Below are 14,464 nucleotides of genomic sequence, written 5' to 3'. Positions count from 1 at the left end.
ATCGTCTACAGGCAGCCATGTTTCACTAATACCTATAACCTGTGGTCTGGAAGTGCCAACCATGGCCAAAAACTCTTCCTTCTTGTTCCTAATACTCCTAGTATTAGTGTACATGAATTTAAGACTCCCATTAGCCCCAACCCTACCTTGATGCCTTATATTAACTATCCCACTCAGATTTGTTGTCCTTATTTGCTCTGGCATATTATATTCATTCTTACATTCAACTGCCTCCATAAGGACTGTATCTCTATCCCCCCCCCCCCCTAACAAATCTAGTTTCCCTGAATTTGCACATCCACTACATTCAGCAACTTTCTCAAGTCTTCTTACACCGTAACCATTCAAATGCAAGCCATCCATCTTATATAGATCCTTTCGCCCATCAAGCTCACTCCACACATCCACAAATTCCACACCACTCGTCATACATAACCCACGCATAACGTCATTTGCAATTATAGCCCTCCTTTTAAACATTTCACTGTCATACCGTGGCAAAAGACTAATCATTCTAACTCTCTCACGCTTTTCTTTTGCTACCTCAAACAATTCATTCAGGTCTTCTATCATTTCCATTTTATCTCCTTTCAAATCATTCGTACCTGCCACAACAATCATTTCTTTCACCCTTTCCTTTTGCTCTCTAATAGACGCAGTTACGTCCTTTATGGTCGCACCAGGTTGGTACGATTTTGTCAACTCCTCTACTAACACACCTCCTACTAACGAGTCTCCATACAGCACTCTATCCTTCATTTTGTTCATGTTCACATTCATACGTCTATTTTTCCTGTCATACCTTTTATTAATGGTTAGTTCATTCAGTCTACTTTTGTTCATGCACTCTAGCTGCTGTTTTGCTCTTTCTATCGCACTATTCAACAACGCGATCTCACTCAATGCATCTATCTCATCTTTTTTGTTCTCTGAGAAACCATTTATACTATCATTCACACTTTCTACATTCACACTCTCACAGTTTTCATGTACAACCTTGCCGTTTCTTGTCATATCCTTATTTCCTTCATTCTGAAGGTTGACAAAAATATCACACTCACGATCCGAAATACACTTCAATTCCTCATTCTCCCTACATTTTCTACACACATTCAATCCTTTATTATCATCTAACCACACTCCGACCGCACTCCGCAAAGCGTACATTTCACAGCTAGTACACTGACTCATTTCTTTTATGCTACCGTTCTTTGATAACGATGGCGAACCTTCATTACTGGCCACCATTTTCCTTCGCACAGGTGCCATACTTATCTTTAACGTGTTTTGTCAAATTATACGTTATAACACACCAAAAATAGACGCACTAAAATGCGCAAGGCAAACAAAACAAAACTACACAATATTAAGTAATTTGTATCGATAACTGAAAATGATACTTATCTTATCTGGAGCTTGCACGAACACTACACATTACGAATTCATCTAGCGGCGACTTCCCGACATGGATTATGTTATAAAACACTTTAGTACACTAACCACGCTAATAAAGCTCCAATAATATACCAAAATTAAACACTTAAGTCCATTAAATTGAATCCAAAACACCAATAAATCAACAAAAAACACAAATCTCTCAGGAGCTCTCCGATAGCACGTCCGTTCACCAGCTAGCCTCGACTCCAACCAAAAAAAACAGACAGACAAACAAATTTTTTGAGATTATCATTTAGTAGTGTCCAAAATAGGAATACTAGCAAAATGGAGAAAGGAAGTAACATCACTTCAGGTGATGTGACATATACTTGAGTCATGGTTTTGTTCAGGGCTGGTCCGAGAGTATCTGATGCCCCTAAGCAAAGAAAATTAGGTGCCCCTATACATTGTCTCTCTCTATATATATTTTGTCATACTCTATATATATTTTGGCACACGTACACAAGTCTTAGCACTCCTAGGCGATTGCCTAGGTTCACCTAATGATAAAACCGGCCCTGGTTTTGTTGATTTCACAGTTATTAGCGAGATAGCTGTTATATACTAATACTTGAAACTTGGATTTATTCTTATAAAACAGACAGACAGACAAATTTTTTGAGATCATCATTTAGTAGTGTCCAAAATAGGAATACTAGCAAAATGGAGAATGGAAGTAAATAAGAAAGAACAAGAAATAGAACAAGTATACAAATTATATCTGTTACAAGAAGAAAGCATTAGAATGCTATATCAATCATGATTAACAGACTACCTAAAAGAAGCCCAAATCAGTGAAGATACAGAAGAATGGAAAGCTTTAATAAAGATAATCCATAAAGCAGCCTCTGAAGGTGACGAGAAACAAGACAAGAAACTCGACTAAAATTTTATAAAGTAATGGCCACCCCACTGTATCATATGGTTCAGAAACATAGACTAATAAAAAGAAAAAAGAAGAAAGTAAAATATATGCTGCAGAAATGAGATTTTTAAGAGCAGCTAAAGGATGCACAAAATTGGGCCATATAAGATATGAAGACATCAACTTTTCTAGTAAATATCTAGAAAAGAACTAGATATTTATGACATAATTGAAAAAATCAAGGAATATTGAGAAGAAATGAAACAACATCTATTTAGGATGGAAAGATATCAGCTACCAAAAGTGGTGAATAGATATAGACCAAAAAGAAAGAGAGAGAAAGACCAGTTGCAAGATAGAAAGACCAGTGAAGCTAGAACAGGCAAATGTCTAATTCTTGAAGAGAAGAAGAACACACAGACTTGGATGTACACATAATTAATAGTTATAACATATTGACAGAGATACCATAGCTTGGTTGGTTTTGACGGAGTCCTTTGGTTGGAAAGACCCGAGTTGAATCTCATCTACGCTTCAAAGAACTTTATCAGGGCTTTTAGTCAAAGATGAATTAGCTGGTCTCATATGGATTTGGAGGGGTTTTCTCCTGGAAAGGTTAGTTTTTCCTCTCAAAACAGGCAAACTGGCCCATGAAAAACACATCTACAGCCACAAATACTTGGGCAAGGAAAGCAATGGAAAATCATCTTGCCCTATAATTACTATTTCCTACTAAAGTAACATTGCTATTCCAACCAATCTTTGGAGACTGATGTATCAAAAAAAGAACAACATATTGGCCTTATGGTTTCAACTGTCCTAACCATATTTTCAGCTTATAGTTGTTGACCTATATATTATTAGTTTTATATATATATATATACAGTGGTATCTCGCTAATCCGAATGAATAAAAACCATGCTCATTCGGATTAGTGAATTTCCCCGAGAGACAAAAATAACCAGCGTTTAAGGCAAAAATAATCAGATTCTAATGGTCCATCAATTTAATTCTGCAAATAAATGAAGTAACTGATAGAAAAAAAGCTACTGTACTGTAATGTAAAGCTTAAAAAATAATACTGTACACACGTTTATTTTAGTAAAAAATTTAGTTAGTATGTATCTGTATTGTTGAGGATTCTGATTTAATTAAAGTGCGTAGTTCAGTACATAACTTAATTTGAGTAAAAATATCACTTTCTTGTACATAACACAAAAAAAGGTTCACAAAATAATACAAAAAAAAAAAAAAAGATTTTTTATTTCTTTGTAAAAAAGTCACTGATTTTCTTTTACTTCTTGGAAGCTAAACTTTTTTCGAATGCTTCTTCTCGGAACTGCATTAGCAATAAAATTTTATGGAATGTCGTGTCATTCTGCTTAGCCCATTCTATACACACATTAAACCTGTCAATTGCCTCTTCATGTTTTGCTATTTTTTTTTTATTTTTATTCTTTATCGTCATCATCGTCTTCTAATTCATTCTGCAGCATCATATTTATAATTTCAGCATCTGATTTGATTTTGAATTCACTTTCGTTCTACCTGTAATCCATTCCGTAACATCTGTTGGTGAAATTTCAACATCTGGATTTATATTTTTAACCAAATTATGCATGTTTTGAATTTCCTCTTTTTGTGCATCACCGTAGTTATACTGTATTGTAATAATAAAATAAATAACAATCGTTTAACTAATAATAATTAAATAAAAATAATAGTACACAAAATAATAATACTTAATAAATAAAACTTTTTTTCCTTTCAAACCACAGTGCGGATTACTGGAGGATTTGGACTAAAGAGGTTCAGATATTAGTGAGATACCACTGTGTATATATATATATATATATATATATATATATATATATATATATATATATATATATATATATTAGTGAGATACCACTATATATATATATATATATATATATTAGTGAGATACCACTGTATATATATATATATATATATGCAGGATGTACAGGCTAGAGGTATCTAAAAATAACAGTTTATAATGTGAGAACCATTCATTATATTTTCTGAAACTAAAGCTCAGTTGATAGGAAATCTTTCCAAGATTTGTTTTATCACACTTTCAAGGTGGTTATACATGCATAGTTGCAAAAAAAAAAAAAAAAATGGCATAAGAATGGTTATTGCCTCAGTTGAGATGTGGCCACCTGGCCACCTAGATCTCCAGACATGACTGCATTGGACATTTTTTTTTTGCATGTAGCTTTATTAAAGAGTGTGTGTGTGTGTACTAGAGAAGATTTGGATGATTTGAAACAGCATATCATTGCAGCAGTTGCTCTAATAACGCTTCAGATGCTGGAAAATACTTGGCAAGAGCTTGAGTATTGTTTTGGCATCTGTCGAGCTACAAAAGGTGCTCACATTGAACTTTACTAATCTTCATAAAAACTCGGCAAGTTACTCTGTATAATAACAAAAAATATTTTAATAAACCTTATGGATGCTGAAATATATGTGTATATTTTTGGATACTTCTAATCCCAACACCCTGTATATTTGTGTGTTCATCCATAAGAGATTGTATATACTGTGGATGGTTAAGGGTATTAGATAATCTGGAATTCCTGCTCTAGAGACCAAGCATAGGATTTTTTCAAGCCAGTTCAGACCTCCTAGTAAGTAGGATAGCAAACATCCACCAACTGATGAAATCCATCTACTTCTCACCAGTTTCTCTAGTACCTTCACCACAATTCCAGATAATTTGTAGTCACAGCCTTATCACCACCTTTTAGCAGTGGAATAATTTTTCCTTCTTTCCACTCCCTTGGAACCTGTGCTGTTGTAAGACTCATTAAACGGGCATGCCAGTGCTACTGCCAGTTCCCTGAAACATTCCCTTAAGATGCATGGTGATATATCATCAATATCCCATCGCTTTATTGACATCAAGATTATTTATTTCCTCAAATACCTTCTGCTCACCCACAATCAAGCCATCCTCTCTTATGTCCTCTACACTTAAGTTGCTCTTGATTCCACCCTGATGAGAATCAAACACCCTTATAAATTGATCACTGAATACCTCAACAGTGTTCTGCAGCATATACCATTTTCATCCATTAACATCATATTACAACAATCATTCTCCCTTCTACTTGCCACATATCTAAAAAAAAAACTGTAGGGTTTTTCTTTTGTCTAATTTGCCAATTTCTGCTCATACTCCACTTTTGTTTTCCTTACTAAGTGAGTCATTCTCCTGGTTTGTTCTTTATACTCTTTGTGTAACTAATTAATACCGTTATTCTTCTTCCAGATTTCATGCTTAAGTCCTTCATTCATCCATTTTATACCTACTTTATTCAGCCTTTAGGCCTTTGGAATACATTCACACACTGATTTGTATGTGTATGTTATGTATTTCTTTATCAGTTTCCGAGCAGCATCTATTTCCTTACCACTCAATTCCTTATTCCATGCTATAGCTCCAATCTGTCTCCTAAGCTTGTCATAATCACCAGCCTTGTACTTCCACATGTATCCTTTCCTCATAGAAGTCTGAATGTGGCTAGCCACAACACAGGTGATCACTTCATAATCACTTTCACCACTGGAGGAATGTACAAAATCCCACTCACAATTACATCCTCTGATGAAATGATCAGATCTAAAAATCAATCCTCGCTTGTCCTCCTTTACATGCTACCTAAGATAGTTATTTCTCAAGAATTCGAGAAATTAATTTTCCATATTCCCAAATGCTATCTCTTCATTCCAATCTATACCATCATAATTAAAGTTGCCCATAATAATTGCCTTTCCTTTGTTCATTAATTCAAGTTCTTTATACATTTCTTCATCACCACCTTTCACATTCCCTGGCTTATAGCAATGTCCAACTAAATATGTTTTCCTGTCAATCTCCACTTTACATCACACTGCCTCATAACCCTTGCTACTATTTCCCTCTTTCATGTCTACCTTATGTGGACATAATTTCCCTGCTATTATCAGCAGCACTCCTTTTCTCTTCTTGTCCTTTCTATCCTTGCAAAAAATACTGTATCCTTCCATTTCTATTCCCATTAGGATGTCATCTTCATTCTACCATATTTTGCATATTCCAAATATTTTGGAGGAAATAAACTCAATCAGTGAAGCCATTTCATCTCCCTTATTTCTGAAACTTATGGCATTTTTCAACAAACACAGGCAGTTCATTTTTAGGTTTATAATCAGTCCTATCCAAGCCACTTGTTGATTGTAATTTCCTCACCACACCTGCCCTTGCCCAATCACCACTTACCACATATATCCATTCATTTCCAACTTCCCCATCCACATTGCGATATACTCCATCTCCATATGCACATTCACTGCTACTTTCAACATCCACTCTCTCTATGCCAGAGGTGTTCAACCCGTCAATCGCAGAGTGATTTTTGTTCGATCTCTTTTCTATTACTCCTTACTTACAAATTTAATTAAAACTGAAAACATAATATTTTATTTATCATTATTTTGTATTATTTTTAATTCACTTTAAGTGTTGCTATTGTTTATTTATTTTTCGTTAAAATTGCCAAATCAGTAATTTTCTTATAAGTCTGGGTAAATAAATTAATTTGGATCAGTGGAAGTCAAACAGCGAGCCGAGTGAATACGATTATAAGCAAAGTGTAAAAACTCAATTGTAGCTTAAATATTAAATATTCCAAAGCACATTACATTGATTTTTTACTTAGATTAAATCCCATGTGAATATTGTAAAAAAAAAAAAAAAAAACTTTGTTTGTCTCGGTATAGTTTGTATTAGATGTTTTTGTAAATAACTCTTTTGAAGCTAACTGTATATAATGCTTTAATAAGAATATGTTAGAGTGTTAAAAACAAAGGCAATGTTTTTGTTGCCGAAGCTGTACATGGCGGCATTAGAAAGATTGTTATTGAAACCTGTATGTATGAGAAAGACTTGCAGGCTCTAAGTGTAAACATCTCTGAAGTCAGTCAGAAAGAGTTCAAGCAACTTTCCGATGGCCAGCAACTTACAATCAAAAGAAAGCAGAGGAGAACAAAAGGCGTGCCGAACTTGAAACTTAAGATGAAAGACTCATACCGATTCTTTGGGGGTTGCCAAACTTCATGCGAGGTCTCAGAGGAGGCCTAATAAAAAGGGACTGAAGCAAGCAGAAGGGGTCCCAGTTCCAGAATTGCTGTCAGAGAGGAGGCCGCCCGGTCCAGAGTCGCTGTCAGAGAGACTGCCCGGATCCATGTTGCTTGAGAGAGAAGTTTTCCGCTTCCAGAAAGGAGCTTCTCGGTTCAAGATTTAACTAGAGAGAGAGAGAGAGACTACTTCTAGGCTGCAGACAAGGTTTCAAATTGCCGAAAGGAAGAGTTCCAATTGCCGGAGAAAAGTTTCCAGGCCAGGTTAATGTCAGACATTCACCAGTGTGTTGCGTTTTCATTACAGTTTGATGAATCAAACGACTTCACTGATATTGCTCAGTTAATGGTGTTTATTCACATGGTAATGAAAACGCATTACCATGTGAATTATTATTATTATTATTATTATTACGGGTATCTCCATGGAGTCAGTAGACTCATCGCGGGAGACCCAAACTAGCAAAACAATATCTGTCATATCTCTTCTTGAATTCATTTACAGATGAAGAGCTCACAACAAAGTCAGGCAATGAATTCCACTCATTCACCACCCTCCAGGCAAAAAACCTTGTTCTGACACCTTTGTTAACCACACTCTTCTTTAATTTCCAGAGATGACCTCTTGTTCTTCCATCACTATCACACAGCTGAAACATTTCCCCTGCATCAATCCCATAAAAACCTTTTAGTAATTTGAATGTTTCTATCATATCCCCTCTTCTTCGCCTATCAGCCAATCTCTGCAATCCACAAGCTCTCAATCTATCAATGTAGGGAGCATTTTTTATATCACTCACCAACTTGGTCACTCTTCTCTGAACCCTCTCCACAGCCTCCTCATCTCCAAGGAATCCAGGTGACCAGACCTGAGCACAGTAATCCAAATGTGGAAGTATCAATGCTTTATAAAGGGGAATAATAACCTCTTTATCTCTGGATGTCAGTGTGTTCCTCAACAACCAAGTAATCCTATGTGCAATCTTGGACACCTTAGCAATGTGTCCTCTGAACTTCATCTCCTTATCTACCAATACCCCTAAGTCCCTAGCCTCATCAATCTCTTGGAGTACCTTTCCATCTATGTAGTACACAGCTGGTAATCTTTTAATCCCAAAATGCAAGACTTTACACTTTTCCACATTGAACTGACATCCATTTTCTTTTGCCCATTTTACCAGCTTATTTAAATCCTCCTGCAAACTTTCAACATCAGCTTGATTTTTTATTGCACTACACAACTTTGCATCATCAGCAAACAACTGAATATCTCCCTTTAAGCCGTTTCCTATATCATTTATATACAAATTAAACAACATTGGCCCAAGCACAGAGCCCTGAGGCACACCACTGGTCACCTGCCTCATTCTGGACTCGGCTCCTCCATACACCACCTTATGGTATATATAGGGGAGAAGATATTTTTTCAGCATTTGATGAATTTGTGAAACAACACAAACTTCCTCTTTTTAAACTTATGTCTATTACTATTGATGGTGCTCCTGCAATGATAGGTAATAAATCAGGCTTCATTTCATTATGTAAAAACAATGACAAATATCCAGGTTTTTTTAACGTACCACTTTATTATTAACCAACAAGTACTGTGTAGTAAAAGATTAAACACAAAAGATGTTTTGGATATTACATTTAAAATTGTAAATTCTGTTTGAGGAAAAGCCCTGCAATGGCGGTTATTTAAATTACAGGCAGATGATGATAGGGAACTTCTGTTGTACAATAATGTTCGCTGGCTCAGCAGAAGTCAATTTTTAGAAAGATTTCTTGTATTAATTAACGATATAAAATTTTTTCTTGATGAAAAAGGAGATATTTATCCGCATTTGAGATAAAAGATGGTTGTTACACTTATCATTTTTAGTAGATTTCTGTATGAAAATAAGCAATTTAAATTTAGAGTTACAAGGTAGAGATAAAAATTTAATTGACATATTAAGTTCAATAAAAACTTTCTAATAATACTTACTTTTATTAAAGAAAAATATAAATGACCTCGAATTTAGACATCTCCCATATTTATTAAAATTTTTTGAACAAAATCAAGAAATGCTTCGCTATGATTTAAAAGAATTTATTCGTGAAATAGAATTAGTTGAGGAAGAAATAAATTCAAGATTTAAAGATTTTAATAAAACTGAAATGATTGTATCTTTTATCAATAATCCATTTCAAGAAAACTTGAACATCACAGAAATTTCAAATAAAATTAGTGGGCTGTTTGATATAATCCAAGCTGAAGTAGAACTTGAGATAATAAACATTCAGAATAGTTTACATTTAAAATCAATAAACAATGAAGTCATTTGGAAGTATGCACATGAAAAATTCCCAATATTAACTGATATTGCACGAAAAATTCTGTCGTGTTTCGGATCGACATACTTGTCAGAATCCGCTTTTTCAAATATGACCATCATAAAAAATCAATTAAGAAACCAAATTACAAATGATCATTTGAATGATTGTCTGCGATTGGCCACTTCTTCATATCAACTTGACTATGAAAATATTGCGAGGTCCAAACAATGCCAAATTTCACATTAACTTTTTTTTTTTTTTAATCAACCAGCATTTCCTGTAACTTGTGTGTTTGTGATCAATCTGTTGTTTTTTTTAACTTTGGTTTTTCAAAATAGAGAAATAAATATTTTATTCCAATATATATATATATATATTTTTTTTTTTGTATTAAAATATTTGTTGTATCAAAATAATTAAAAGTGATAAATAAATTTTTAATACACAAATAAAGTTTTAGTTATGTATTTTTTTTTTAGTTGTTTATTTGTGTGTAATCAGATATCAGGTTGGAGGAACGTGATCTATACAAGAGAGTAGATCGCCGAATAACTTATATGTAAGAGAGTAGATTGCCGAATAACTTTTTATAGAAAAGTAGCTCGCGTAGTAAAAAAGGTTGAACACTATTGCTCTATGATTTCTTGTTTACATCACAGCCGCCATTCCTATTATGGAGGGGGGGGGACTAGAATTGTCATTAGATGAATTTTAGTGCATTTTCATCCAGTGTCAGGTTGTTACGTATATTAAAAAATAAAAATTTAGAATGCTCTGAACGGAAAGCTTACTCTATAAATGAAGTACATAGGACTTGAAAAAGTGGCGTGTACTTTTTATAGAAACATATATAGTGAAGCAGCTTTTAAGTTAGTGAAAATTCCAGTTCTTCATTTTGCACTATGGAGTAAGTAAGTAGTAAGTAAGTATGCAGTAAGTACTTTTAATATGATTACCTAGTTTTGAAATGTCATCTTTTCAGTAATAAATCAGTGCCCTTCTGTTAATTTTCAATTAAAAAAAATTAAATTTTAATTTAAAGTCTACTGTAAACTCTTTCTGTTTTAATCCGAACTGTCATATAACTGTCTTAACTTGCATACTTTGAATACAACTGTTGAAAGTTTTTTTCACCTGGTTATACTGTAAATTAGAGATGCCAAGAAATTATATTCTTGGTTTCATCCTTTATCCAAGCGTGAACAACCAAAGTTTGCGTGTGAAGTCACTTCATGACTGGGCTACTTGTATATAGAGGCTAATGACTTCACATCAGTTGCCTTAGTATCCCATAATGCAATGTACATGTATAATGCAATGGATTATGTAAAGAACCATTACAGATGGTTTTGACCTTTATTGAGGTCTCATCAGTGGGAGACTGACCCAGAAGTGATACCAAGGTTGCAGAAGTCATATTTCCATAACATCATTATGTAACAAGTAGTCAAAGGTGTCACACCTTATTACTGAAATACTCTGGATTAGGGATAGATGTTGAAAGTTTTTCACTTGGTTTTAAGTAATAAGGCTGTAATAAGTAACAAAACTATATCAACTTTGCTGATGAAGAATTTCCAATAATTAATAACAAAATAAATACTTAGTTTATGGATTTATTAGCTTATAAATATAAAATGCTTTTTTAAATAAGAAATCTTAAGAAAATTAAGGATGCAGTGAAACATGTCATCAGGTTGTTAAAGTTAGAAAATTATTCATCCACAAGCAGTATCAATTTTTTTTTTTTTTTATAATATTGAACTACATATCACAATATCAAAAACGTTTACAATTTTTTTTTTAAAGTCTGCATTTACCCATGATATATGGTCAGTCCAGTTTTATTACAAACAGCTGGGAATGAAGTATTTAACAATATGATGTTAAATTATTTTAACATCATATTGTGAGCTGGGTTCATTCAGTTTTTACTAATACAGATTCATTAAAAAATTTATATGCAAAAAAGCTCATAATTTGAAGGTAATGAAATTAAATAGTTTTAATTAACGAGCTTGCCCTACAACTGGAAGAAAACCATCTTTCAGAAATAAGAATATATTCTTATGTTGTTATAACTATTTGTTTTTATCACTTTCCATTCTTTAGAAATATAGTTTTTGAAATTAGGGTTCCATTGGTTTTCAAATTGTGCTTATCATTTCTATGCACATATATATATATAAAAACTTGTAATGTTTATTCTTTAGTATATATGATTTTTATTTTTATTTTTAGATGGTTGATCAGAATCTCTCTTCTCGAATGTATGTAAGTGACATATCTCCTGATGATCCAACCTTTGATGAAGTTGATGGTAAGTGTGACCAGTTTAAATTAACTATTAAGTAAATAATCTTTTAATTTGTGTATATTCTGTACAGTGATTTTTTAAGATTCAAAGATAGATACCTGGACAGAATAACCTTATAAAACATGCAAACCCTTGTTCTAATCCAGCATTGGTTGATTGGTAGAGCCTCTGCTACTAATGGCTTGCAAAACGTTAAAGCAGGTTTGAGCGTGGTTAGTAGTTAGAAGGGGATCAGTTGTTCGATGGTGTTGGCACATTCTCCCTCGGTGAGTCTTTGGACATCCTGGAGGTGTCACATAATAATAATAATAATAATAATAATAATGTACACTCTGAATTGTAGAATTCACTAAATATCAGTGAATGAGGACAGATAGTAATTTGGGTCTTAGTGACAAATCATATTTTGTATTGGATGAAACCAAAATATTATATTCCTTATATTGGTAAAATAATAATAATAAAAAAAGTCTTGCTGGCTGAGATTGCTCATTGAGAAAAGACCTGCTATGTTTGTCATAGAATCAGGATGAATAGTCAGTTACTAGAGCAACATAAACAGAATAGATTGAATGATAAATGCACGTAAACACAAGAAAGATATTTAATTAACCAAATATTTTGGTGTGGAAATAGCAGACCATCTTCAGTGGTATTACAAGAACAGTTTTAAAAAATACAAGCTAGAATACTAACAATAGATCGTTAAAAATAGAACACGCCGCGTGATGTTATATCACTAAGTATTAAGTATAAAACGGAACATTTTGAAGTAGAGACATGATTGAAAAAAAAAAAAAAATTAATGAGTAATCTTGATTAGACTTTCCCAGATTTTTGATATAGATATACAGTCATTACTTTTCAGGTTGGGATGATGGAGTAAGGCCTCCACGCTTTCCTTGAACAAACGTTTGAACCTATAACTGGATCTATGTAAGAGGCGAGTCCTGGACCAAAAGATGCTGTGGTCAGTTTCAATCCCATGTTGAGCCAATCCAGACTTTTCAGGTTTGCTATGAAGAATGGAGGATTGATGTTCTTGGATTCTTTTTTTAAGAGAATGTCCAGTCTGTCCAAAATAGGAAAGATCACAGTTGCAAGGAATTTGATAAAGTTGAGCATTTGTCTTTAGGAGAAGGAAAATGAGAAGACAATTTGTTGATAGGTGAATACGTAGTTGTTAAATCATATTTCTTTAAAATTCTTGCGATAGGTTCTGAAATACCGGAGATATAAGGAATAGGCACTCGACGTATTGAAACTTTGTTGTTTTATGGAGGATTATAAGAATTGAGAAGATGTTGAGTACTTTTTTTTAGAAAAGCCATTGAGTTTCATGTGTTGTTGGATAGTAGAAAGTTCTTTCTCTAGATAATCAAAAGTAGAACAATTAGTTTTGGTTCTTCTGATGAGGCATTTTATAATTCCTGTTTTTTGACAAGGATGATGGGTTGTAAGAATATTTGAAGGTGACCGGATGAGGAAAACGTCTAAAAAAGATAACTGGTTGTTTTCTTCTATTTCCATAGTAAACTTTATACGATGATGCGAGGAATTAATACTGTTTAAAAAAGAAGGTAAAGAGTTTTTGCTGTGAGGCCAAATAGTAAAGATGTCATCTATATATCTTACCCAAAAGGATGGTTGAGGGAAAATAGATGAGAAGAGGACTTTTTTTAAATGTTCCAAATAAAAGTTGGCTAAAGCAGGAGAAAGAGGACTTTCCATGGCCGTTCCTTCTACTTGGCTTTAAAATTTATTTTGACATACGAAATATCCAGAATGTATTACGAAATTGAATAGTTTTATAATGTCTTCAGGAAAGATGTCAGCAAATAATTTTAAAGTTTCCTTGAGAGGTACATTGGTATATAAAGATTCTATATCAACTTTTATAGAACCTATCACAAGAATTTTAAAGAAATATGATTTAACAACTACGTATTCACCTATCAACAAATTGTCTTCTCATTTTCCTTCTCCTAAAGACAAATGCTCAACTTTATCTTTTCCTGGAGTTTATCAAATTCCTTGCAACTGTGATCTTTCCTATTTTGGACAGACTTGACGTTCTCTTGAAAAAATAATGCAAGAACATCAATCCTCCATTCTTCACAACAAACCTGAAAAGTCTGGATTGACTCAACACGGGATCGAAACTGACCACAGCATCTTTTGGTCCAGGACTCGCCTCTTACATAGATCCAGTTATAGGTTCGAACGTTTGTTCAAGGAAAGCGTGGAGGCCTTACTCCATCGTCCCAACCTGAATCGTAATGACTGTATATCTATATCAAAAATTTGGGAAAGTCTAATCAAGATTACTCATTAATTTTTTTTTTTTTTTTTTTTTTTCTCTCAATCATGTCTCTACTTCA

At 33.6% G+C, this 14,464-nt stretch overlaps 1 protein-coding gene across 1 annotated transcript in view; it reads left to right on the top strand.

Moving 5' to 3' along the window:
• Vps52 (vacuolar protein sorting 52) overlaps nt 1-14,464 on the top strand; it is a 273,390-nt gene that overhangs the window by 4,733 nt on the left and 254,193 nt on the right. Inside the window, exon 2 of the mRNA XM_090396657.1 lies at nt 12,008-12,086. Coding sequence (XP_090252783.1) covers nt 12,008-12,086 — 79 coding nt within the window. The remainder of the gene's footprint in view (nt 1-12,007; nt 12,087-14,464) is intronic.

This window comes from Typopeltis vanoorti, chromosome 8 (genome assembly GCF_054136105.1).
Source record: "Typopeltis vanoorti isolate ZY-2024b chromosome 8, IOZ_Tvanoo_1.0, whole genome shotgun sequence".
NCBI lineage: Eukaryota > Metazoa > Arthropoda > Arachnida > Uropygi > Thelyphonidae > Typopeltis > Typopeltis vanoorti.
Note: the sequence above shows the minus strand (reverse complement) of the source record. Positions and strands in the feature narration are given on the sequence as shown.